Raw genomic sequence first — 26,943 nt, 5'->3', positions numbered from 1 at the left:
CACTGGATTCTATAGAGCACCAGAGAATTTTATAGACCCAGTACCATAGAATGAGCCTCTGGCATAGAAAAGGGACTTTTTACTTAGGTCTCTACAGCTTCATAATTTAAGTCCTCCAATCGCTCATGGACACCCCCCCCAAAAAATAATAATAATAATAATAATGGTATGAGTAAAATTGTTTTGTGAACAAGAGAATCACTGCTCCTTACTTTGCTGATGATTCTAATTTTTTGGAGTGGTTTAAACAAAAAGAGATTTCTAAGACCTCGTTGGAGCAAAAAGTAAAACAAAATCTTAATTTCATATATACGCTCATAGAGTCGGACCAGAAGGAGACCCTGGGGTCACAGTAGATGAAGATGTTGATCCAGTGTGCGATGACTGATTCCAGAGCTGTCAAGCACAGTCCTCAAAACAACCACATTGAATTAAAAATAAAGTGTTTTGTAAGTTCATACAAGGACAGGGCATTGCTTCAAAGGGAGCATCGACATGGCTGCAATTTGCTACTTCTAAAGAGGTTTCTCGCAGGTCACGGTTCTTGTGCAGAAATGGAGAGCCTGGTCTCTAAACAGATTTCAGTAACCCAGCGTAGAAATTGTAAGGCCAAAACCCATTAACCTGATCGGTTATAGGCGGTCAGTCCTCTCAGTCAATTAATCAGAAGCTGGGAACCAAAGGTGTCCCTCAGTCTGCATACACACCCTACATATAATAGAATCACAAAGCTAGAAGGGACCTTAAGGATCATCTAGTCCAACCCCCTCCAATGCAGGAATCTGCAAATCTCCCATACGGGGACTGAACCTGCAACCTTGGTGTTACCAGCACCATGCTCTAACTGAGCTGTCATTTCTGCCAATACAAAAATCCTGGGAACTGTAGTTTGCCAAGCTACAATTCCCAGCACCTTTAACAAATGACAGTTTCCAAAATTCTTTCATGGAGGTAAAAATGTGTTTTCAATGTATCTGAAGTGCACAGAGCCCCAGATCAAACCTGTGCTCAGCTCATGACTCCTCCTTGGCTTCTCCTTTGAGAGGCCCACGAGAGATGATCCAGCTGCGTGCCCTTGCCCTTGGAATCTCCCCTGTCCTTAGCCACCTGATCTTTTAAAGTTTAAAGGCCACGGATTGAACTCTTGTATGCCAAGGCAGGATATGCAGATGACACAACCTTGATGGCAGAAAGTGAGGAGGAATTAAAGAACCTTTTAATGAGGGTGAAAGAGGAGAGTGCAAAATATGGTCTGAAGCTCAACATCAAAAAAACGAAGATCATGGCCACTGGTCCCATCACTTCCTGGCAAATAGAAGGGGAAGAAATGGAGGCAGTGAGAGATTTTACTTTCTTGGGCTCCATGATCACTGCAGATGGTGACAGCAGTCACGAAATTAAAAGATGCCTGCTTCTTGGGAGAAAAGCGATGACAAACCTAGACAGCATCTTAAAAAGCAGAGACATCACCTTGCCAACAAAGGTCCGTATAGTTAAAGCTATGGTTTTCCCAGTAGTGATGTATGGAAGTGAGAGCTGGACCATCAAGAAGGCTGATCGCCGAAGAATTGATGCTTTTGAATTATGGTGCTGGAGGAGACTCTTGAGAGTCCCATGGACTGCAAGAAGATCAGACCTCTCCATTCTGAAGGAAATCAGCCCTGAGTGCTCACTGGAAGGACAGATCGTGAAGCTGAGGCTCCAATACTGTGGCCACCTCATGAGAAGAGAAGACTCCCTGGAAAAGACCCTGATGTTGGGAAAGATGGAGGGCACAAGGAGGAGGGGGCGACAGAGGACGAGATGGTTGGACGGTGTTCTCGAAGCTACAAACATGAGTCTGACCAAACTGCGGGAGGCAGTGGAAGACAGGAGTGCCTGGCGTGCTCTGGTCCAGGGGGTCACGAAGAGTCGGACACGACTAAACAACTAAACAACAACAACAACAAATGCCAAGGCAGTGCTTTACCACTAAGCAGCTCAGGCAGCTTGGGACTTCTAAGGGTTGTTGTTGTTGTTGTTGTTTAGTCGTTTAGTCGTGTCCGACTCTTCGTGACCCCATGGACCAGAGAACGCCAGGCACTCCTGTCCTCCACTGCCCCCCCGCAGCTTGGTCAGACTCATGCTGGTAACCTCGAAAACACTATCCAACCATCTCGTCCTCTGTCGTCCCCTTCTCCTTGTGCCCTCCATCTTTCCCAACATCAGGGTCTTCTCCAGGGAGTCTTCTCTTCTCATGAGGTGGCCAAAGTACTGGAGCCTCAGCTTCACAATCTGTCCTTCCAGTGAGCACTCAGGGCTGATTTCCTTAAGAATGGATGCGTTTGATCTTCTTGCAGTCCATGGGACTCTCAAGAGTCTCCTCCAGCACCATAATTCAAAAGCATTCTAAGGGTTAAAGTGAGCTTATCTGGATTCCTAGAGAGGAAGGGAATTAGGAGGGCGGGGAGGAGGAGGAGGGTCTGGAGTCTTGCAGAGGAAGAGCGTCTCCCCCCAAAGCCTGGATTTATCACTTTGAGCAGGGAGGGAGGGAGCAACAGAGATCCAGCTGTTCGGAAGAGAAATTAAAATATTTCTCCCAAGCAGCCTTCAAATGGGCCCTGCTGAAACCTGGCGGTGAGTCGACCCCTCTCTAGTCCAGTGTTTCCCAACCTTGTGCCTCCAGCTGTTTTTGGACTACAATTCCCATCATCCCTTGCCACTGGTCTTGCTAGTCAGGGATGATGGGAGTTGTAGTTCAAAAACAGCTGGAGGCACAAGGTTGGGAAACACTGCAGTGTGCATTGGGGTTCAGGGGAGTCCTTGGGCTGCAGGGGGAGGTTGCAGAGGGGGGTCTGTGCAGCCGACCCATCCATGGGTAAAGGTAAAGGTAAAGGTACCCCTGCCCGTACGGGCCAGTCTTGACAGACTCTGGGGTTGTGCGCCCATCTCACTTAAGAGGCCAGGGGCCAGCGCTGTCCGGAGACACTTCCGGGTCACGTGGCCAGCGTGACATCGCTGCTCTGGCCAGAGCCAGAGCCGCACACGGAAACGCCGTTTACCTTCCCGCTGGTAAGCGGTCCCTATTTATCTACTTGCACCCGGAGGTGCTTTCGAACTGCTAGGTTGGCAGGCGCTGGGACCGAGCAGCGGGAGCGCACCCCGCCGCAGGGATTCGAACCGCCGACCTTTCGATCGGCAAGCCCTAGGCGCTGAGGCTTTAACCCACAGCGCCACCTGCGTCCCTCCATCCATGGGACGCCCCCAAATTTGGGAGTGGAGGTTCGTCCTCTCTCTCCAAAGCCAAACGGCCCCTTTTGAAACAGAGTGTGGGGGGGGGGAGTGTTAAAACTGATCTGCATGGAAGTATTTCTTCAATTGCACTTTGAATTACACACACAACAGCAATTAATCAAGCGTCCTAAGATGACACGCATTTACCCATTCAGGCACCCAACCCTTCAGAAGAGGTGGAGGGGGAAATCTTTTTGGAGATCGGCAAAGAAAGCATTGCTGATTGAAAGCAGCAGAGATCCAGCTGTTCGGAAGAGAAATTAAAATAGACAAGCAGAGCAGTCCCAAACCCATCAGAGTGAAGGGCTGTGGGGTGAGTCGGTGGGCAAGTATCAGCTTCCTTCCTTCAGAAGGGTTTGGAGTGCAAAGTCGGGCTTTTGAAACAGGTGAGAATGGGGTTTTAAAACCACATAGGATAGGCACCTGCTGCCCCCAAACTGTGCAAGCTGATCACTGGGACACTGACAAACTGGAACGTGTCCAGAGGAGGGCAACCAAAATGGGCAAAGGCCTGGAAACGATGCCTTATGAGGAACGGCTAAGGGAGCTGGGCATGTTTAGCCTGGAGAAGAGGAGGTTAAGGGGTGATATGATAGCCATGTTGAAATATATAAAAGGATGTCACATAGAGGAGGGAGAAAGGTTGTTTTCTGCTGCTCCAGAGAAGCGGACACGGAGCAATGGATCCAAACTACAAGAAAGAAGATTCCACCTAAAGATTAGGAAGAACTTCCTGACAGTAAGAGCTGTTCAACAGTGGAATTTGCTGCCCAGGAGTGTGGTGGAGTCTCCTTCTTTGGAGGTCTTTAAGCAGAGGCTTGACAACCATATGTCGGGAGTGCTCTGATGGTGTTTCCTGCTTGGCAGGGGGTTGGACTTGATGGCCCTTGTGGTCTCTTCCAACTCTAGGATTCTATGATTCTATGATCAGTATAAGAATTGGCACCTGAGTTTGATTTCCCCTCCCTGTCACTTTTCCATTGTGTGTCATGGGTTGTTTTTTTCCAGATTGTAAACTTGCAGGCAGGGACTGTATTGTTTTAATACAGTCACTGCTTGTAAGCCACTCTGGGAACCTTTTTAGCTGAAGAAAGTGGTACAAATGCCTAAATAAATAAATAGGTACAGTGGTACCTCAGGTTAAGAACTTAATTCGTTCCGGAGGTCTGTTCTTAACCTGAAACTGTTCTTAACCTGAAGCATCACTTTAGCTAATGGGGCCTCCTGCTGCCACCGCGCTGCCGCTGCACGATTTCTGTTCTCATCCTGAAGCAAAGTTCTTAACCCAAGGTAATATTTCTGGGTTAGTGGAGTCTGTAACTTGGAGCGTATGTAACCTGAAGCGTATGTAACCCAAGGTACCACTGTACTTGGAGGTGCCAGGACTTGAACCCGGGACCCTGTGCATGCAAGGCCATGGTCCTTAGGGATGAGGAGAGCTGTGGCTGGGAACTTTCAGAAACAAAGGATGACAGTGTTTAAGAGAGGGAGGGTGCCGCAAGGGGAAGGAGTGTCAGGGAACAGACCAGTAGAACAGATACCTCACCTTCTTACATTCAACCAGACTGCTGCTATTATTATTATTATTTAGCTCTATTGCCTGCCCTCACTAAAATGCCCCACGGTGGATTACAGCAATACAGAATATATTTGGTTGCTAGCCAGACTCATCCACATTTTCCCTGTCCTGGCAGTGTAATAATTCTATAGCTTAACAATAATTCAACGGCTTGCCTTTTCAGGACTTGGTAGCACTTCTACTTAGGATTGTCTTATTCTTGGAGACAGAAACTGGAAGGAGACAAAGGGGTTCTTTTGGTTCTGTTCAGTTCTTCCATAAAAGAAGCATCAAAGATGGATGAGGATTTAGGAAGTTGTCCCAGTATCATCCAGGCAGGGAGCAGCGGAGGACCCTGGGACAGAACCCGACTGAAGATCCCGGGTGAGGAGGACACCCTTAGCTCACATGTTGAGCACCAGCAATTCAGGCATTTCCACTACCAAGAGGCCGAAGGACCCCGAGAGGTTTGCAGCAGACTCCACCGTCTTTGCCACAAGTGGCTGATGCCAGAGCGACACACTAAGACTCAGATCCTGGACCTGGTGATCTTGGAGCAGTTCCTGGCTGTCCTTCCACTAGAGATGGAGAGCTGGGTGAGGGAGTGTGGAGCAGAGACCAGCTGTCAGGCTGTGGCCCTGGCCGAAGGTTACCTCCTGAGCCAAGCAGAGAACGAGAAGCAGAGAAGGCAGCAGGTGAGAGTGTTTATCCTGGTACTTCCATAAAGCATCCGAGGATATCCGGTAACCCTGAAGGTTTCTTCCTCTCTCATTCCTTCTTTTTATTCTTCTTCCCATTCTGTTTTTTGAATCTTTGTTGCTCTTTCAGGGAAAAGATCTGTTTGCAAAAATGGACGTTGATTTCTCCGAGTGGGAGAGGATTCCATCAGACACCAGACAGAGGCCACTGGGTAAGGGCTGATGGGATCTATCTCAATATGGTCCCCCTATTTCGAGTGTGGAAAAAATATGTGGGCTCTTTGGGGTGAATGACCCTCTTCTCCAGCCTTTTCCCAGAGATGAAAAATGTCTTTATTTTCAATGTTTTGCTATGTTATCTATGGAGACCTGTACTTTGACTTGTGGTCAAAAGCTGATACAGTGGACGCTCAGGTTGCGAACGTGATCCGCAACGATTTGGCGCTTCTGCACATACGCAAAGTGTGGTTTTAGCACTGAAACCTGGAAGTAACCCGTTCCAGTACTTCTGGGTTCAGTTCGGCGTGGTGCACAACCTGAAAACACACAACCGGAAGCGCCTGTAACCCAAGATATGACTGTACATTGAAAGAAGTGTTTTCACATAATTGAAATATTAAATAGGTTTAAACACATATACAGTGGTACCTCGGGTTAAGTACCTAATTCGTTCTGGAGGTCCGTACTTAACCTGCAACTGTTCTTAACCTGAAGCACCATTTTAGCTAATGGGGCCTGCCGCTGCGCTGCCGGAGCACGATTTCTGTTCTCATCCTGAAGCAAAGTTCTTAACCTGAAGCACTGTTTCTGTGTTAGCGGAGTATGTAACCTGAAGCGTATGTAACCCGAGGTACCACTGTATTCATAAACTCTTGACACATAAGCCTTTTTCTAAGGCCTGTTTGTAGTTCTTGATACTGACTTCCCACCAACTTTGTCTCTTGCAGGTGATGGTGTGATGCTGGCAAGAGCTCCTAAGCTATCTCCTCTTCACAGCAGAGGGGAAGCAGCTTCTGTGGCACAAGATCAGGTATTGGGGCAGATCAGTGTGTGGGGAGAGAGGCTGAAGGCAACCAGGGCACCTCTGTCCCCTCCTCACCTTCCGAGGCCTGAATGAATCTCTTACCGCTTTGCTGCTTTGAAATCTGTCCTTGGCAAAGTCTCCAAAGGATGCTGAGTAGAAGAATTTAATGTTTATGCTGTCTGTGAGGGGTAAATATTTCCTTTTATTTTAGGATTCAGTGTCCTTTGAAGATGTTGCTGTGTATTTCACAGACGAGGAGTGGGCGCTGCTGGATCCTGATCAGAGAGCTTTGCATAACGAAGTCATGGAGGAGAATTGTGGGATCATGGCCTCTCTCAGTAAGCCTCCCAATCGAATCATAATATCAACTTTGAAAATAGTTACATGTGTGATGTATCAACAAAATTATCATATAACTGAAAAGTGCCACCTATAGCATCTGGGTTCTATATGCCCCCGCATTTAACACTGAATGAACAGCAACCTATTGTTTCATCTCAGAATATACTTTGTCCAATTATGTCCTTTTAAACAGAGATCAAACTGTTCTGAACTTCCCAGGCCTTTTGAAATGTAAATTTTGGAATTGTTACGGAAGTGGAAGTAGCCTCTCAGTCATTTTCTGGTTGGCGAAAGAGACCGCTGACATCAAAAATTGAGCAGACTTCATGATTAGGCCAAACAAGTATCCATTTCAGAAAAGAGGTGGGCTTTTACTAGTATCAAATTCCCATAACATTTTAAGCTTTTCCCCTCCTGAAAACATCAGGACAGGAGTCCAAAGATGCTCTCTTTAACAACCAGCCATCTTCAAGGAACTGCACACTTGCTCTAAAATCCAAGACAGGTAACATGTACCGTATTTTTCGCCCTATAGGCCGCACTTTTCCCCCTCCAAAAATGAAGGGGAAATGTGTGTGCGTCCTATGGGGCGAATGCAGGCTTTCGCTCTCCAGGATTCGCGGACCTCTCCGCAAGCAGCGGGAGCGCTCCCGCTGCTTGCGGAGAGTTGCTTGCATGCTGAAGACTGCACGCGCTGAGCTCAGCGCGTCCTGGCTTCGCGGACCTCTCAGCAAGCAGCGGGAGCCAGTGCTGGGCTCCCACAGCTTGCAGAGAGCTGCCTGTTTGGGGGCTGGGGTCGGGGGAAGCTCGGGCGGGCCTCCCCCACCCCAGCCCCGTGCCTGGGGGGGAAATAATTTTTTTCCCTTTATTTCCCCCCCCCCCAAAAAAAAAACTAGGTGCGCCTTATGGGACGGTGCGTCCTATAGGGCGAAAAATACGGTAACTAGCAAAGTTAGACTGGTTTTAGTAAGAAAATTGTGTTTTGTTTGACTGTGCTTTTTGTGATGGATGGACCTTGGAGACCCAGAAACCAATCTAGGCTGGGTGGTGTGACAACCAATCAGGAGGGAATGGAGAGTTAAAAGATAGAAGCTGACAATTTAATTGTCAGATATGGCTTGGATTGGGTTTAGAAAGGTCTTGGCTAGAGATTGTTTTGGGTTTTGCTAGGCATGGCAACCCAGATCATTTCCTTGAGTAGAAGGGAAAGATCCTAGAAGATGGTTGAAAGTGTTTTACTGGCTTAGTAGAACAAAAAGCTATTCTAGGCCCAAGTAGAAGAAATAGCTATTTTAGGAGGAATCAGTTTAATTAGAAACAGATTTAAAGTGGAAGTTTTGAGTGAAATCATTATTTCTGTAAAGTGGATTTGACTGAAACAAAAGTGTTGTGGCTAATTAGAGTAACCATTAAGCTTTAACCCTCATGGACTGTATATGAAATTTTAGTTTTGTTTCCAATGTCCCTCAACCTTACTTGGATCCTCTGGTTGAGGGATAAGTGGCCACAGGATTTTCTTCCACATTACTAGGAGTCCTTGCTGGGTATTTGTAAATGCTACCAAATACCAAGGAACTAGACGTCTCAAATGTTACTGACAGGGAGTGTCAACATTTTAAAACACCTAAAACCTGGTCATGTTACCTCACTCCAATATTTTCTGAGGGAGTTTGCCAAAATTATTTATATTTTGAAATTTGGCTTAGCTTTGTTTTATAGGCTAATGTTAACGGGCATCTTTTTTTCTCACAACAACCAAATCCAACAGTGTAGCACACCAGCTCTCAGAAAATGCTAGCAGCTCTGTGCAATAAGATCTGCCTCCCATCTAAATCCTTTCAGTTCTTTCTTTCTCACAGGCATTCTGGGGGTTGGACTAGATGACCCTTGGGTCCCTTCCAACTTATGATTCTTTGGTATGTTCCACTAATTTAGGTCTCCATTTTCTCCTAAAGCTCTAAAAAAAATTCTATCTCCATTGCAGAAGGTAACAAATTGGAAACAACGAACCACGAGAAAATCCCCACAGCAGAGGAGCCATCTAAATATTTAGAGTGTGAAGAGATCCTGAGTCAGAATTCCCACGAAAGAACTGCCAGCAGGGAGAAACCATATCACTGTTTAGAATGTGGAAAGGGCTTCAAGTGGAAGAAAAGTCTCACTTCGCATCAAATAATTCATACAGGGGAGAAGCCATTTGAATGCTTGGAATGTGGTAAGAGCTTCAGCTGGAAGGAAAGTCTCACTTCCCATCAAAGAATCCATACAGGAGAGAAACCGCATCAGTGCTTGGAATGTGGGAAGAGCTTTAATGCAAGCAGAAACTTGCGCCGCCATCAAAGAATTCACAGTGGGGAGAAACCATATCAGTGCTTGGAATGTGGGAAGAGCTTTACTAGAAGCACAAGCTTCCGTTGTCATCAAAGTATCCACAGTGGAGAAAAACCATATCAGTGCTTGGAATGTGGGAAGAGCTTTACGAGAAGCATATACTTCCATCATCATCAAACAATGCACAGTGGGGAGAAACCGTATCAATGCTTAGAATGTGGAAAGAGCTTCCGCTGCAAGAGAAGTCTCATTTCCCATCAACAAATTCACACAGGGGTGAAATCATAAAAGCTGTGCCTTCTGGTGTAACCAAGTTCTGGTTTTCTCTCCATCTTCCTCTCTTGCAAACTTACTGTGGGCACTTAACCATTACACGTACAAATACTAAACTGATAAGACAATCACTTTAAGCTTTCCAGTTCTAGTGGTAAGGGGCAAATGATGAGGAACAGAGAGAAGGCCACCAGTTGCTTCCTGGTGGCCCTGGGAGTTGTTTTGTTGGGGCAGAAATGCAGAGGAAGTGAGTGGAACCATTCATTGTTGACAGTTGCCCTCCAGAGCCAGAAAACTTCAAGACCGGCATTGCTGAAGCAAACTGTGAGAGAGCCAGTGTGGTGTAGTGTGTGGTGTAGTGGTTAAGAGCGGTAGTCTCGTAATCTGGGGAACTGGGTTCGCTTCCCCGCTCCTCCACATGCAACTGCTGGGTGCCCTTGGGCTAGTCACACTTCTCTGAAGTCTCTCAGCCCCACTCACCTCACAGTGTTTGTTGTGGGGGAGGAAGGGAAAGGAGAATAATAATAATAATAATAATAATAATAATAATAATAATAATTTATTATTTGTACCCCGCCCATCTGGCTGGGTTTCCCCAGCCACTCTGGGCGGCTTCCATAGAAACCAAAAATAGACTAGACTATCACAGATTAAAAACTTCCCTGAACAGGGCTGCTTTAAGATGTCTTCTGAATGTCAGGTAGTTATTTATCGCTTTGACATCTGATGGGAGGGCGTTCCACAGGGCGGGCGCCACTACTGAGAAGGCCCTCTGCCCTGTAGCTTTGCTTCTCGCAATGAGGGAACCGCCAGAAGGCCCTCGGCACTGGACCTCAGTGTCCGGGAAGAACGATGGGGGTGGAGACGCTCCTTCAGGTATACTGGGCCGAGGCCATTTAGGGCTTTAAAGGTCAACACCAGCACTTTGAATTGTGCTCAGAAACATACTGGGAACCAATGTAGGTCTTTCAAGACCGGTGTTATGTGGTCTCGGCGGCCGCCCCCAGTCGCCAGTCTAGCTGCCGCATTCTGGATTAGTTTCCGAGTCACCTTCAAAGGCAGCCCCACGTAGAGCGCATTGCAGTAGTCTAAGCAGGAGATAACTAGAGCATGCACCACTCTGGCGAGACAGTCCGCGAGCAGGTAGGGTCTCAGCCTGCGTACCAGGTGGAGTTGGTAGACAGCTGCCCTGGATACAGAATTGACCTGCGCCTCCATGGACAGCTGTGAGTCCAAAATGACTCCCAGGCTGCGCACCTGGTTCTTCAGGGGCACAGTCACCCCATTCAGGACCAGGGAGTCCTCCACACCAGCCCGCCCCCTGTCCCCCCAAAACAGTACTTCTGTCTTGTCAGGATTGAACCTCAATCCATTAGCCGCCATCCATCCTCCAACCGCCTCCAGGCACTTTGAGACTCGTTCGGGTAGTGAGAAAGCGGGATATCAAATCCAAACTCCTCTTCATCTTCTCCTTCAAGATTGTGTATGGAGTACTTTCTTTTGTGGGTTAAATTGTCTGAGGGCACCTGGTGAGAGGAAGTAGTCAAGGGGGAGGTGTTTACCATTGCACCCGCATGGGATGCGGGTGGCGCTGTGGTCTAAACCACTGAGTGTCTTGCGCTTGCCAATCAATCGTAAGGTCAGCCATTTGAATTGGCGCAACGGGGTGAGCTCCTGTTGCCCTGTCCCAGCTCCTGCCAACCTAGCAGTTCAAAAGCATACCAGCATGAGTAAATAAATAGGTACCGCTGCGCCAGGAAGGTAAACAGCATTTCTGTGCACCCTGGCTTCCATCAAGGTGTTTCGTTGCTTCAGAAGTGCTTTAGTCATGCTGGCCACATGACCCAGAAAGCTGTCTGTGGACAACCTGTCAACCTGAAAACAGAGATGAGAGCCGCAGCCCATAGTCAAAGTCGACTGGACTTAACCGTCCTTTACCTTTACCTTACCTTTTACCATTCCACCAGTTTTTTGGTGAGAGATAGCAACCTGCTATTTAAACACAGTGCATTCTTAGGAAATTGTTTGTTAGGTGAGCATTCTTAGAACAAGTCAACAATTTCATTTATTCCTATGGGGAAATTTCTAATGTGTTCTCAGCCACATAATTTTGACCCCCAAATGACGGAAAAACCCAGGAAAACTCTGAAACCTTGCTGAAGGCAAACAAGGAAGGGGAAAAGACCCTTTTATTTATCTGCTCTCTCCCCCTTCCTCCCCTACACCCACCATGGTTTCTGGTGAAACAACTGCTGGGGACCATCAACACATAAAAAGGCTTGTTTAAGACTTATACTACACACAGGTCTGGCTGTTTCGATATCTGAATCTGTGGTGTGTATAGTGAGGTTTAGGTACTAATCCGTCATGTTTGGATAAGTGAATTTTCATATAACAAGCATTTGGATAGCAGAACCTACATGTATTGTCAATGAAAGTTTTCATTACCTCCTTGGTGTTTTTCCACTATCCTTTTGTTCAAAGGAAGGAGTGGCTGATGACATTACAGATCGAGAGTGAGATATTGGAGTGTTTGGATGGTACATCTGTGGGTATGTGTGGATGTGTGAGCGGTGTGTGAACAGAGTGATATTGAATGAGCATTAAGTGTTATATGATCTTTGTAGATGTAAGGTAGAATTTAGGTGTGATCTGTAGTACTTTGTGAATCAGGGGGCTGATTTGGAAGGCTGAAGACTCTAAAATATTCCCTGACTCTAAATACCGTATTTTTTGCACCATAACACTCACTTTTTTCCTCCTAGAAAGTAAGGGGAAATGTCTGTGCGTGTTATGGAGGGAATGCCTACGGGTGGCAGGGGGGATCTGCTGCAGTCGTGAGCAGAGGATCCATGGTTCCCCTTCCTTCCCTCCTCCATGGCTCGCTTTGAAACAGCAAAGCAGGAGAAAAGCTGCTGAGTGGGGAGGAGAGAGGGACAGAGAGCCTGCTTCTTTAAAGGAGCAAAGCGGGAGAGGAGAGGAGCTGCTTACACGAGTGTAAGCGGCTCCTGTCCGGTTGGTTACTTTAAAGCAAGCAGGCTCTGTGTCCCTCTCTCCTCCCCACTCAGCTTGCTACATAGCAGCAAAGTTTTTCAGCTCGCTAAGCCAGGGATGAGCGGGGAGGAAGGAGAAAAGCAGAGCCTGCTTGCTTTAAAGGAGCAAAGTAGGAGAGGAGAGGAGCATTCTCCCCTTATACTCCTCTTCTTCGTTATTAGCAGCATCCTTCTCCACACACCCCACACGTGCTCCTTGTCCCTTGAGTGCTTTTCCTTCCCTCCCCACTTAAAACGTGGTTACAAAGAACGGATCCACATGGATCCTCAGGATTTTTGCACTGGGTCACCCCAAATTCACCATCAGATCACATAGCATGTCCATGGCTACATCTTGCACCAAAAAAATCACGCACCCACTGTTGCCTGGGGCCACAACGGTGCAAAAACATGGTTACAAAGCATGGATCCACATGGATCCTCAGGATTTTTGCATTGGGCTACTCCAAACTCACCATCAGATCACATGTCTGTGGCCACAGCATGAACCACAAAAATCATACATCCACTGTTTCGTTTAGAATATGTTTTTCTTGTTTTCCTCCTCTAAAAACTACGTGCGTGTTATGGTCGGGTGTGTGTTATAGAGCAAAAAATACGGTATGTTTCCAAGTGTTTGTTCTTAAAGTTTGCAATGGTTTTGTTTTTAAAGATCATATTATTTTATCCAGTGCTCTCTTTTTTTAGGAGAAAAGGTGCCGGTACTCACCATGAGGTTGTTACAGTAAGTGCCACACTTTTTAGCATTTGAAAAAAAGAAAGGTGCGAGTACCATGTACCCTTGAATACCCCAGAAAAAAGCACTGGTTTTACCACATTGTAGTTTTCTTTAACATTGCATTGGGTAGTATTATATTGTAGCTTCTCAGTTTCATTGCTACATGGTTTGTAATATAAATTTAATTAATAATAATAATAATAATAATTAATAATGGTTAGCCAGGGACTGTCTTATGTTTAAAGCATTACATAAATATGGTATATAAAATGAAATAATACATACAATAAATAAAGGTGTCTTGGTTCAGAAGAGGCCCCTGCTGTCACTGTTGCTTCTCCGCTAGGACAAAAATATGGTTTCCACTTGTTCCCATTCCCTTCCTCCTCCTCATTTGCAACAAAACAGTGGACATTTAAACATGACAGTTGTATAAATCCTTAGGGTGGCATTCAATTATATTTGTGCTGCTCCTCCTGCATGCACCCATGCCATCCCCACATATGCTCTGAAGGGATGAGGGAACCCCATAACAGAGTGGTGGAATCCTTGGAGAGTATGACTATGACCTAGGGGACCAGGATTCACTCAGTCACAAAGCTCACTGGATGATCTTGGGCCAGTCATGATCTCTCAGCCTAACCTACCTCCCAGGGTTGTTGTGAGTATAGCATGTGGAGGCACTGGCACCATCTCCAGGGGCCCGGGCACCCCCAAAAAAATTGCTGTGGGTGCCCAGCCTCCACCTGTGACATCTGTGGCAGCTGTCGCCCACTGCCCACTGCCAAGAAGAACCTCGTACACCACCATTGTTGTTGTTTAGTTGTTTAGTTGTGTCCGACGCTTCGTGACCCCATGGACCAGAGCACACCAGGCACTCCTGTCTTCCACTGCCTCCCACAACTTGGTCAAACTCATGTTCGTAGCTTTGAGAACACTGTCCAACCATCTCGTCGTCTATCGTCCCCTTCTCCTTGTGCCCTTCATCTTTCCCAACACCAGGGTCTTTTCCAGACAGTCTTCTCTTCTCATGAGGTGGCCAAAGTACAGTGGTGCCCCGCAAGACGAATGCCTCGCAAGACGGAAAACCCGCTAGACGAAAGGGTTTTCCGTTTTGGAGGTGCTTCGCAAAACGAATTTCCTATGGGCTTGCTTCGCAAGACGAAAATGTCTTGCGAGTTCCTGTGGGGTTTCCCCCCCCCCCATTTCTAAGCCGCTAAGCCGCTTATCAGCTGATCCGCTAAGCCGCTTATCAGCTGATCCGCTAAGCCCCTAAGCCGCTAATAGCGCTAATCCGCTCAGCCGCTAATGGGCTTGCTTCGCAAGACGAAAAAACCGCAAGACGAAGAAACTCGCGGAACGGATTCTTTTTGTCTTGCGAGGCACCACTGTAGTTGTGTTAGCCTCTTTGTGACCCCCTGGACCAGAGCACGCCAGGCACTCCTGTCTTCCACTGCCTCCCACAACTTGGTCAAACACACGTTGGTAGCTTCGAGAACACTGTCCAACCATCTCGTCCTCTGTCGTCCCCTTCTCCTTGTGCCCTCCATCTTTCCCAACACCAGGGTCTTTTCCAGACAGTCTTCTCTTCTCATGAGGTGGCCAAAGTCTTGGAGCAAATATAAGGGGTGTGTGGGAGCAATCCCTTCCGTTGTGCAAGGAGAAATCCTAGCACAAAAGAAACATTCTCTATAGTGCTACCTTGAAAGCAACCTTATCGGCTCAGGGAAATGTCTTAGCTTGGTTCAGAGTAGCTATCTGGCCTGGGCCTATCGGAGAACAGCCACTTGTCATACCCTCCCCTTACCCAAGCCCAACACTTGGAGCAAGAGTGTCCTTTAACTCAAACCACTAAACACTTTTGCTTTGTAAAAGTTCTCTCAGCCTCCCTCCTGCCATGTTTCCTGTTTGCCTTATGTCTGTCACCTTATAGGGTTCCTGGCTCTGAGCTTCCAAAACCTCAAGCAATCTCCTAACAACTGGTAAAAGGTAAGGTAAAGGATTCTGCTGCCGTCATACAGAAAATGATATCTGTGACTGACTTGGTAGCTTGGCCAGACATGAGGACATAGGAACAAATTATTATTATAGTAAAAGCTGGTTGTAACACGTTCTTGTGTGGTTTGTTATCAATAACACTGTTTGCATTTCATAACGTGTGCTTATAAGTCTTATTCCGAATCCTATGCCTATCCAATCTTGCCTACTCAACACTCAAACCGGCCACCTTTTCCCTTTTCCTTCCAAAACCCAACTGTCTTTTTCCTGCCCACCCACACACCTGTTCTAACTGTCACACTTCAACCTCAGCCAATCAGCAAAGAACACACCCCAACATTCCATCCCTCTCTCCCTCCCCTCCCCCTCCCTTATGTGTTTTAATATCTTTTAATAGAGAAACCCGTACAAGTCAGTTAGATAGATAGATTCTTTATTGTCATTACACAAGTGCAACATTGCACAGTGCAACGAAATTGGATGTCATCCCTTAAAAAAACAACAAAAGCAAAACAGCAACAACAACCAAACAAACCACATTCCAGCCACACCCACACCCACACCCATCAAACTCCCAGGTCACACTATCGAGTTACAGCATTCAAAAAGGCCACAGCTCTTGGATAGAAACTATTTTTCAGTCTATTTGTCCTTGACTTGATGTTTCTATATCTCCTGCCAGAAGGCAGTAGTGCAAACAGACTGTATCCCGGGTGAGATGCATCCTGCAGGATGTTGTTTGCTTTCCTAAGACAACGGGAACCGTACAGTTCTTCCAAAGATGGGAGAGGATGACCAATAATCCTTTGGGCTGTGGTTATGACCTTCTGGAGCACCTTCTTCTCCCTAGCTGTACAACTGGAGAACCAAGCACAAATACAGTATGTGAGAATGCTCTCTATGGAGCCTCGGTAGAAGGACACCAGCAGTTTCTCACTCAGATTGTTCTTCTTTAAAAGTCTGAGGAAATAAATTCTCTGCTGAGCCTTCTTCACCAGAGCAGTGGTATTTGCGCTCCAAGTCATGCCCTGATCGATAGTCACTCCCAAAAACCTGAATTCCGCCACCCTCTCCACCCGTTCCCCGTTGATATACAAGGGCTGAATGACCGCCTTTTTTGTCCTGTAATCCATCACCAATTCCTTGGTCTTAGCTGTATTAAGAGCCAGATTGTTCTCTCCACACCAAACACAGAGCCGCTCCACCTCGTCCCGATAGGCGGACTCATCCCCTCCTGAAATGAGCCCCACCACCGTAGTGTCATCAGCAAACTTGATGATTTTGTTGCTGGAATAGATGGCTGTACAGTCATACGTATAGAGAGTAAAGAGCAGGGGACTCAACACACAACCCTGTGGTGAGCCGGTGTTAAGGCTAAGGGCTCGTTACAATGGCTAACGGCACATCTGCTGAAGTCCATGAGGGTACCACCTATTAAATACATGCAAGGTTGTCGCTTGAGTTGGTTAAGTCTTCTTAAGGGTGCCACAATTGAAATTGAAATACTTTAACAGGGAGAAATGTAAAGTATTGCACTTGGGCAAAAAAAATGAGAGGCACAAATACAAGATGAGTGACACCTGGCTTGAGAACAGTACATGTGAGAAGGATCTAGGAGTCTTGGTTGACCACAAACTTGACATGAGCCAACAGTGTGACGCGGCAGCTAAAAAAGCCAATGCAATTCTGGGCTGCATCAATAGGAGTATTGCATCTAGATCAAGGGAAGTAATAGTGCCACTGTATTCTGCTCTGGTCAGACCTCACCTGGAGTACTGTGTCCAGTTCTGGGCACCACAGTTCAAGAAGGAACTGACAAACTGGAACGTGTCCAGAGGAGGGCAACCAAAATGGTCAAAGGCCTGGAAATGATGCCTTATGAGGAACGGCTAAGGGAGCTGGGCATGTTTAGCCTGGAGAAGAGGAGGTTAAGGGGTGATATGATAGCCATGTTCAAATATATAAAAGGATGTCACATAGAGGAGGGAGAAAGGTTGTTTTCTGCTGCTCCAGAGAAGCGGACACGGAGCAATGGTTCCAAACTACAAGAAAGAAGATTCCACCTAAACATTAGGAAGAACTTCCTGGCAGTAAGAGCTGTTCGACAGTGGAAGAGCCTCGGGCGCAGGCTGTAGCAGAGCCCCATATCTCGCGGAACCGACGAGCTGTGCGCGCGTCCGGGCTGAAGGCGTCCGGCAGGCAGCGGCTCTCAGCGCTCGCCGCGGTCCCCGCGCGTCAGGGCCGTGGAGGGTGCACCAGGCAGCCCCTCCTCACAGCCCCGCCACTGCCGCCGCCGCTGCTGCAGCTGCTGGGCCATGTTGCATTTTCCTTGCCTCTCTGCCCTCCTCCTCCTCCGGGCAAGCGGCGTCGTTTGGGCGGCAGCGCCAGCGGCAACTCGCCTCAGATCACCTGACACGGACCCACCGCCGCCGTCGTGGCTACCTTACCGTAAATACCCCAGCCCAGGCAGCAGCAAGAAGAAGCTGGCAGCGGCGGCAGGTTAGGGGTTAGGGGCGCAAATTACTTGCCTTGCCCCGGGTTAGGGGGCGCAAATTACTTGCCTTGCCCCGGGTGCTGACAACCCACGCTACGCCGCTGGTCTGCAGGCAGGGGCAGCATTTACAGTGGTGCCTCGCAAGACGAAAACAATCCATTCCACGATTCTCTTCGTCTAGCGGTTTTTTCGTCTTGCGAAGCAAGCCCATTGACGGCTTAGCGGATTAGTGCTATTAGCGCTATTAGCGGCTTTTAGCGGATTAGCGGCTTAGAAAAAGGGGGTAAAAGGGGAAAAAACCCCGCAGGAACTCGCAAGACATTTTCGTCTTGCGAAGCAAGCCCATAGGAAATTCGTTTTGCGAAGCACCTCCAAAACGGAAAACTCTTTCGTCTAGCGAGTTTTCCGTCTTGCGAGGCATTCGTCTTGCGGGGCACCACTGTATTTCAATTTTGTGATCGCATTGGGGAAACGTCCCCCCATTCACCGAACCACTTCTTATGGCCGTTTCGTTTTTGAACCTGAAGTGTCGCTGAGTTGTTAAAAATACCCATCTGTGCTGTGTGTCCACAGTGCTCTTTTCCTCTTTGGCTCCTGCTTTGAGAGAGATGCAGGCAAGGAGAGGTGGTCCAGCTGTTTATCCTCCTTAGGGTTAAAATGAACTGAACTAGATTCCCAGAGAGGAAGGGAATTTTGGGGGGCGTGGGGGGGGGGAGAAGAAGTGGGCGAGGTCCTCCAGAGCAAAAAGCATCTCCTTCCAAAGTCACTTCCTGCCTGGATTCTCATTTGAAGGGGGGTGAGTCTGTGAAAGTGGCCTTTGTTTCCCCCATTGATGCAACCCTGGCTCTTCCTGAAATCTGGGGAGTTTCGTCGCCCCCTGCTCCATTTTGTGAATTTGATTGAAAGGGGGGGGGGGATCCCAGGGATCAGTTGTTCCAGTGGGGATCAACCACAACACCCAAGCCAGAGGCGGAATCCTATTTCAGCCCCCTCTCTACAAAGCCAGGAGCCCCCTTTTGATATGTTTTGGGTGGGAGAGCATTCTAAGTGGGTCTGCAACGCTGAGTTGATCTCCATGGTGGGGTGTCTTCAACTGCAATCGAAATACAATTAATGCCCTCCCCCACCCGCCCCATGCTCCCCCTTTTCATATATATATTTTTTAATAATAGATTTTATTAAAGTTTTGAAGGTTACAAAAAGGAAAGTAGAAAAACGTAAACAAACACAGCACAAAACAAAAAAAATCCAACATTTACATAACTTTCTTTCCTTTGCTTATTTCCTTGACCCCCTCACACCTCCCTTTTTTGTATTCCAGTTCAATTAGATATTTCAGCAAATCCTTTCCATCTTTGTTTTTATCCTAAAAATTTATCTTGATATACTATAATTTTACATTCTCCTCTTTCACTAATTGCCAATCCTTTTTTACTTAATCCTTTATAACATTTCTGCTAAAACCACATAGCTTCATTCCAACATCCTTCTAACATTCCTTAATTTTACAATATTTCTGTAGATAAACTTTAATTTTTTTCCAATCTTCTTTCACTGACTCTTCTCCCTGGTCTCGGATTCTGCCAGTCATTTCCGCCAACCCTTTTCATATTTTTAGGTACCGGTTTTCCATTTTAATTTGGTGAGAATTACCGTAACACCTCCTCCCACACACCCACACGCTTACCAGGCTCATGACTGACATGCATGTGCCCATTCAGAAATGCAACCCCCACGAATGTAGAGGGGGACCTTTTCAGACTGAATACATAGCAACCCTCCCTGAAAACTACTGGCAGTATTTTAACTGAAGAAATCTAAGCCAATTTGTTGCATGGTAGAAAGGGTGTGTAAGGGAGGCTGTATTTCACACAGGTGCCCCCGCACCGTGAATAATAATCCACAGATTCCCAGTTTCCATTGTAATTTTATTTTAAAGGAGAGTTAATTCTTAGCACATGTAGAAATATGAGGCAAAATGCATAATTTTAACTTCTTTCCCCTCCCCCGCCCTCAGAAACTAGCCTTCTCCCACCTTTTGGTTTTCTGCTTTGCCCCTCCCTGGAAAAATTATTCTAGACCCCCATCACCTGGAAACCCATCACAATGGAAACTAAAACAAAACAGATAAATGGCACAGTCGAAATCTGTTTGCACATTGATGGGGTGGCATCACTTTATCTGCCGCCCCATGAATCACACCTCCTGGGGGAGAAGCGGGGGCAGGATAAAATTTGCACGTTGAGGGTGAAAAATGATTTTAAACGCCGTAGATGAAAACTAGGCCTAGTTAAAGATCCATGAATGTAATGATGGAAGACAGCTTGATAAAGATGTGGTGTGTTTTTTCTGGCTGATGAGTTTGTGAAGGAGGACATGCATAGCTCCAGACATGTTCAGTAGGTAAAAGATAAAAAGTAAAGGACCCCTGGATGGTTAAGCCCAGTCAAATGCGACTATGGGGTTGAGGTGCTCATCTTGCTTTCAGGCCGAGGGAGCCAGCATTAGTCCACAGACAGCTTGGGCGGGGTATAAATAATAAATATCATAAGTTATTATAAATTATTATTTCTGGGTCATGTGGCCAGCATGACTAAACCGCTTCTGGTGCAATGGAACACTGTGATGGAAGCTAGAGCACACACAAACGCCATTTACCTTCCTGCCACAACGGTACCTATTTATCTACTTTCACTGCCGTGCTTTCGAACTGCTAGGTTGGCAGAGCAACGGGAGCTCACCCCATTGCTGGGATTCAAACTGCCAACCTTCGGATTGGCAAGCCCAAGAGGCTCAGTGGTTTAGACCACAGGGCCACCCGCATCCATATGTACAGTACAGGATATTGCAATCCATGGCTGCCTCCACAGTTGAAGTCAGTAATCTTTCTGAATACTAGATACTGGAAACCACAGAAGGGAAAAGGGCTCGTACTCAGATCCTGGATGCAGGTTTCCCACCGGCCTCTGGTGAGCTACTTTCAGAACAGGATGTTAGACTGCATGGGTCATTGGCCTGATCCAGCAGGCTCTTCTTATGCCCTTACTTTATTATGTTCTCAGGGAAATGTGACAGTGTAGTAATTCTGTAACAGAACAATGTCTTGGCTTTGTAGGACTTGGTAACGCGCCCATTTACGACAGAGAGAAATTGGCAGAAGCCGAAAGCAGTCTCTCTGGACCTGTTAGAAGCTTCTGTGAAAGAAATATGGATAAGGAAGACTCAGTTGCCGCTGAAGCAGGAAGAGGACATGAGCCCATCAAGACTGGGAGCAGTGGGGGATTCTGGGAAGAAACAGTGCAGAAGATGCTGGGTCAAGAGGACAAGCTCAACTCAGATGTACAATGCCAGCGTTTCAGGCATTTCTCCTACCAGGAGGCTGCGGGGCCTCGAGAGGTTTGCAGCCGACTCCACCGTTTCTGCCATCAGTGGCTCAAGCCAGAGCGGCACACGAAAAATCAGATGCTTGACCTGGTCATCCTGGAGCAGTTCCTGGCTGTTCTTCCACCAGAGATGGAGAGGTGGGTGAGGGAATGTGGAGCAGAGACCAGTTCCCAGGCGGTGGCCCTGGCTGAAGGTTTCCTCCTGAGCCAGGCAGAGGACAAGAAGCAGGCAGAGCAGCAGGTGAGAGCATTTAAGCTAGATAGAATCATTATGAGGGAGAATATCCCGAGCATCTCTTAAAATTGTCCAACTTTTCCAGGAAGGCATCCAAGGAAGGATAGCCAATGCCAATATTTTATTTTATTTTGCCTCTGCCACTCTTTTTCTAATCCTTCTGTCCATTTGATGTCTTCAATACTTGTTGCTGTTTCAGGTAAAGGGTCTGTTTACAGAAGTAAGCACTGGTCGTCCTGAGGCAGAGAGGTCTCCACTGAATACCAGACAGAGGCCACCAGGTAAGGATCACTGTTGTATCTCCATTTGATGTCCCTCTCTCCATTGTGAAATAATTATCTGGGCTCCTTGATCCTTTGAGAGAAGGCACTTGTCTCCAGCCTTTCCCACAGCTCAAAAATGTGATTACTTGCAACATTCCTCTAGTTTATACACGGGGACCTGCACTTTTGTTTTGCAGCCAAGAGCCCAAAGGGCAAGAGATGCTTTTTCACACAACTGAAATATAAAATGGGTAGAAACACTTAGCAGGTAGGATTTTTCCCAAGGCCCAAGTATAGTTAAGACATACATCGCTGAATCTCTGTGTTGTGCTACCAGCTTCCCACTTACCTATTGTTTCTCCCAGGTGACCAAACAATGCCAGTAAAACCTCAACAACCACTTCATATTCACGGTGGAAGGGAAGCAGCTTCTTTGACGCTGGATCAGGTAAGGGGACAGGTCAGTGGGGAAATAGGTGTTAGGATATTTCCGTTCCACCTTAAAAGGGAGCAGGCTTTTCTGTGTCACAGCCTGCGTATTTCCTGTTCACAGGATGTTTCTGTTGTGTTTTTGTTTCGTTTCTCTCTCTGCGCCAGAACATGCTAGCAGGCAGACATGTTTTTCTTTGTCCTGACCGACGCTGAATAAACATTGTAAATAATGCTCTCCTGAGTGCAACTTTCGCTGTGCATTATCTGCTGAAAGAGGGTGCATCAGTTCTGTAATGTGAAAGCTATTTTCTGGAGCTGATGTCGCTAATTGCTGATACTGTATCTACGGGAGGTCGATGGACGTCCGGAGTCCGGAGTCGGCGTGGAGACAGTGATGGCCTATGTCTCCCTGGCAGTATCCCAACAACAGGCTCCTCTGCTCAGTTCCCCAAATCTCTCCATCTCTTCATTTAAAAAAAAAAATGCCCTCAAGAAAGCTTGAAAGGCCACTCAAGGAAGGTTAATGCAGAGAATAATGATTATGCAGAATAATGACATCACAAACCAATGGATGAGAGGAATAATAAATTAGTAATCGTAAAATTGTAGAGTTGGGAGGGACCCAAAGGGACATCTAGTCCAACCTCCTGCTGTGCAGGAATCCTGCCCTCAGCCATCCCTGGGTAGGCTCGAACCACCAAGCTTCTACAGTGGTACCTTGGTTCACAAACTGAATCTGTTCCGGAAGTCCTTTCGACTCCCAAAACCGTTCGAAAACCAAGGCACAGCTTCCGCTTGGCTGCAGGAGCTTCCTGCCCTCAAGAGGAAGCCACGTCGGACATTTGGCTTCCAAAAAACTTTGCAGCTTTAGAAGCTCTAAGCCCTTAAAAGATTTTGGTGTCCCCCCCCCCCCATATATAGCTAAATCAAAATATAAACAATAGTAAACCATAAAATAACTTCTTATTTTTTGAAATGAATCAAAACCTACAGTAAGATGGAAACTAATGTTTATTTTTGTATGCTTCCACTTTATTGATATTTGGGGGGTGTATTCCATACTTTTTCTAATTGCAAAAATCATGGTAAATGCGGCAATGGAAAATTTTTCCCCTTTCTTTGATGCCGTAAGGACGTGCTTATTTTGCTTAATGGTTAATCTAGCCCTGATTTGAGGTGCCATGGCAGTCACGGGTTATATCTTCTCCTAAAACATAGACATACGTAAAATTTTATCCACAGTAGTAGTAGCCTGGCGTGCTCTGGTCCATGGGGTCACGAAGAGTCGGACACAACTAAACGACTAAACAACAGCAACAAGTAGTAGGTAATCTTTATGCTATCTTTGAGGAGGGGAAAATGTTTCTTTTTCCTTGCAGGGTCCCGTGACCTTTGAAGATGTAGCTGTGTATTTCACGGATGAAGAGTGGGCGCTGCTAGATTCCAACCAGAGAGCTCTGCATAACAAGGTCATGGAGGAGAATTGTGGCATCATGACCTCTCTCAGTAAGGCTCCTATTGGGGCGTAATATCTATTTTGAAAACCAGAAGCTTGAACTGGGGTACATTATTGAGACCTGAGTGAGGGAGTTGGGTGGGCCACTTTTGATTCAGCTTTGCCCACCCAAATACTTGGTGTGGTATCAGCCCAGACTGGAGGGGCAGGGAGGAAATGTTTCTGTAGCTCACAGGAGTTCATTTACTACCAAATCCCTCTCCCTTGGAGTGTGGAACTGGACTGGAGGCCCTTCGTCTGGTGCTGGGTCAAAGAGATAGGCTAGAGATGTTGTTGCTCATCAGCCTCCCTGGCGAAGCTGGCTGCAGTTGTTTCGGGTGTGATGCTGGAGGATTCCAGAACTGTGGATTTGGGTCACTTCAATATCCATGCTGAGAATGCTTCAGGATCCGCTTGGGAGTTCATGGCCTCCATGGGCAACCATAGACCAGAGGTTCTCCATGCAAATGACATCCTCTGCAAGTGAATTATGGGGGCTATCCTTTTTATTTTTTATTCTATGACGTTTGTACCATTACGCATGTGCTTTTGTTCCATATACCTGCACAACAACCTTGTGACGCAGGCTAAGCTGAGACAGAGAAAGAGAGAGAATCTAATTCAGCCCTCAAATGAGCTCCATCCCTGAGATGGAAACAAAGAGGTAAAGGTAAAGGGACCCCTGTCAATTAAGTCCAGTCACTGACAACTCTGGGGTTGTGGCGCTCATCTCGCTTTAAAGGCCGAGGGAGCTGGTATTTGTCCGCAGACAGTTTTTCCGGGTCATGTGGCCAGCATGACTAAGCCGCTTCTGGCAAAACCAGAGCAGTGCACAGAAACGCCGTTTACCTTCCCGCCGGAGTGGTACCTATTTATCTACTTGCATTGCGTGCTTTCAGACTGTTAGGTTGGCAGGAGCTGGGACTGAACAACAGGAGCTAACCCCGTTGTGGTGATTCGAACCGCCAACCATTTGATCGGCAAGCCTAAGCGTCACAGTGCCACTCGCGTCCCTGATGGAAACAAAACCCGGGTCCAAATCCAACATTCTGTAGCACAGCAGATGTCAGCAACAGAGGCAGTAAGATCTGCCTCTCATCTAAGTCCCTTCAGTTCTTTATCACAAATGTTTATTAGCATTGTTCAGAAATTTGGGTCTCCATTTCCTCCTAAGGCTCTAATGAGTGTCCTGTCTTCTTTGCAGAAGGTGATGAACTAGAAATGAAGAATAAGGAAGACCACAACAAACTCCTCACAGTGGAGAAGCCATATCTAGAGAGTGGAGGGTTCTTTGGCCAGAGTCTCCATCCTCACAGAGGGGAGAAACCATATAAGTGTTTGGAATGTGGGAGGAGTTTCACTTGGAAGAAAAGCCTCACCTCTCATCAAAGAATTCATGCGGGGGAGAAACCACATCAATGCTTGGAATGTGGAAAGAAGTTTTATACAAGCACAAACTTCCATCGTCACAGAAGAATTCACAGTGGGGAGAAACCATTTCAGTGTTTGGAGTGTGGAAAGAGCTTTAACAGAAGCACAAACTTCTATCGTCACCGTGTTATTCACAGTGGGGAGAAACCATTTCAGTGTTTGGAGTGTGGAAAGTGCTTTGTTCGGAAGAGCGATATCACTTCCCATCAAAGAATTCACACCGGGGAGAAACCATATAAATGTTCGGAATGTGGAAAGAACTTTATTCAGAACTCCCAGCTCACTTCCCATTTAAGAATCCATACAGGGGAGAAACCATATCAATGTCTAGAATGTGGAAAGAGCTTCAACAAAAGCACAAACTTCCATTCTCATCAAAAAATCCACAGCGGGGAGAAGCCCTATCAGTGCTTGGAATGTGGAAACACATTCCGCCAGAAGAAAAATCTCACTTCCCATCAAAGAATTCACAGTGGGGACAAACCATATCACTGCCTGGAATGTGGAAAGAGTTTCCGTCACAGCATTGGCCTTACTATACATCAGAGAAGCCACACAGGAGAGAAACCATATAAATGCCTGGAATGTGGAAAGAGCTTCTGCAATAGCTTAAGCTTTATTATACATCAGAGAAGCCACACAGGAGAGAAACCATATAAATGCTTGGAATGTGGAAAGAGCTTCAGTCAAAGCTCCAAACTCACTTCCCATCAAAGAATTCACACAGGGGAGAAACCATATAAGTGCTTGGAATGTGGGAAGAGCTTCCATCAGAAGTCAAATCTTACTTCCCATCAAAGGATTCATACTGGGGAGAAACCATATAAATGCTTAGAATGTGGAAAAGGCTTAAGCTGCAAGAAAAGCCTCACTTCCCATCAAAGAATCCATGTACAAGAGGAATCATAAAAGTACTTGCCATCAAGTTTTTAATATGCAGTTGGATGCAGACTGTGTTGTTGGAAAAAGTTTTGTACAATTGGAAAGCTGACAATATGCTGTTTAAAAAATAGGGGAGGGGGATTAGACACAATAGACATTTGTGTTTATTAAGCACTTAAATGAAAGGCAACATCAGGGACAACATGTTCACAAATTATGTAAGTGTTGAAACAAATCACCCAAAGTGTTCCCAAGTCATGTTGCTATTTTCTCCAGATTGGCCAAGTTTTTAATTTTATCTCATGTGTGCCCTCCCTCTGTTATTACTGAATGTGGATGTATCTATTGTAACACATGTTGTAAAACATATTCTGTTTATATTTACTGTTATGTACACTATGAGTTAATAGAGGCTTGAATCTTCATAACATGGCTACTCAAAAACTGCAGTCGTTGAACCTAATAAGGAACTATAAAGCAGCGTTTTTAGGTCACAAGGATCAAATTGCAGTGGAACTGCAAGAAAACGTCCTAGAAGATTTCCCAACATGTTTAATATTATCAGTTATTGTTTTTCTGCAGTTCAACTTTTTGAAGCTGGGGTGTGTGTCATACTGAGAAGTGCTTTATATTCTGGCAAATGTGATTAGTGCATTGATTATATTCTGTGTTACTGTATTGTATTGTATTGGTATTTTAATTTTGTACCAGTATTGTAGTAGTACAGAAACATGGCCTCAACAAAGTTCTTCATCAGTGGAAACAGTTTTTCCCTTTAATTTTGCTTTCTTGAAGGAGTGTCACATTCACCTTTTCCCCAGATCTTTTTTCCACACACACATGAGAAACAGAAAAGCAATTTCAGCTGGGTATGAGAGGCAATCCCGTTAGCGAGCCAGACCAGTGAACTGCTGCTAATCTATTAATCCCTTTTGGCCTTGCCTTACTAAACTCCGCCATCTCCTAGTCAGCTGAGGCTGAAGCCACATTCACCCAACAGCTTATTCCATTTTCCCGTTTCCCTGTTAATTTCTGCCTTATATCCAAGCTTTCACATGAT

General features: G+C 46.4%; 3 protein-coding genes across 5 annotated transcripts in view; 2 read left to right on the top strand and 1 right to left on the bottom strand.

Annotated features, from left to right (window-relative positions):
* LOC307208537 (uncharacterized protein) overlaps nt 1-26,943 on the bottom strand; it is a 100,116-nt gene that overhangs the window by 43,746 nt on the left and 29,427 nt on the right. The window lies entirely within an intron of this gene.
* Nucleotides 2,560-26,943, top strand: part of LOC307208767 (zinc finger protein 202-like) — a 76,184-nt gene continuing 51,800 nt past the window's right edge. The window contains exons 1-6 of one of the 2 annotated variants that reach the window (XM_079963715.1): nt 2,560-2,616; nt 5,016-5,526; nt 5,660-5,741; nt 6,477-6,559; nt 6,765-6,891; nt 8,880-9,905. In XM_079963715.1, the coding sequence (XP_079819841.1) occupies nt 5,128-5,526; nt 5,660-5,741; nt 6,477-6,559; nt 6,765-6,891; nt 8,880-9,514 (1,326 nt within the window). In that variant the 5' untranslated portion in view covers nt 2,560-2,616; nt 5,016-5,127 and the 3' untranslated portion in view covers nt 9,515-9,905. Of the gene's footprint in view, nt 2,617-5,015; nt 5,527-5,659; nt 5,742-6,476; nt 6,560-6,764; nt 6,892-8,879; nt 9,906-26,943 lie in introns of those variants that run through there. The other variant, XM_079963716.1, reaches the window with a different exon arrangement.
* Nucleotides 16,659-26,648, top strand: LOC307208462 (uncharacterized protein). Of its 2 annotated transcripts, none has more exons than XM_079963048.1 (6): nt 16,659-16,717; nt 20,878-21,386; nt 21,580-21,661; nt 22,009-22,091; nt 23,455-23,581; nt 24,775-26,648. In XM_079963048.1, the coding sequence occupies exons 1-6, from the start codon at nt 16,687-16,689 to the stop codon at nt 25,908-25,910; spliced, it is 1,968 nt and encodes a 655-aa protein (XP_079819174.1). In that variant the 5' UTR covers nt 16,659-16,686; the 3' UTR covers nt 25,911-26,648. The 2 variants fall into 2 exon arrangements, with proteins under 2 accessions (XP_079819174.1, XP_079819175.1); XM_079963049.1 differs by lacking the exon at nt 16,659-16,717 and adding an exon at nt 19,536-20,161.

The sequence above is a fragment of the Podarcis cretensis genome (genome assembly GCF_951804945.1).
Source record: "Podarcis cretensis genome assembly, chromosome: 2".
Classification (NCBI taxonomy): domain Eukaryota; kingdom Metazoa; phylum Chordata; class Lepidosauria; order Squamata; family Lacertidae; genus Podarcis; species Podarcis cretensis.
The sequence above is the reverse complement of the archived record's forward strand: the minus strand, read 5'-3'. Positions and strand labels throughout refer to the sequence as shown.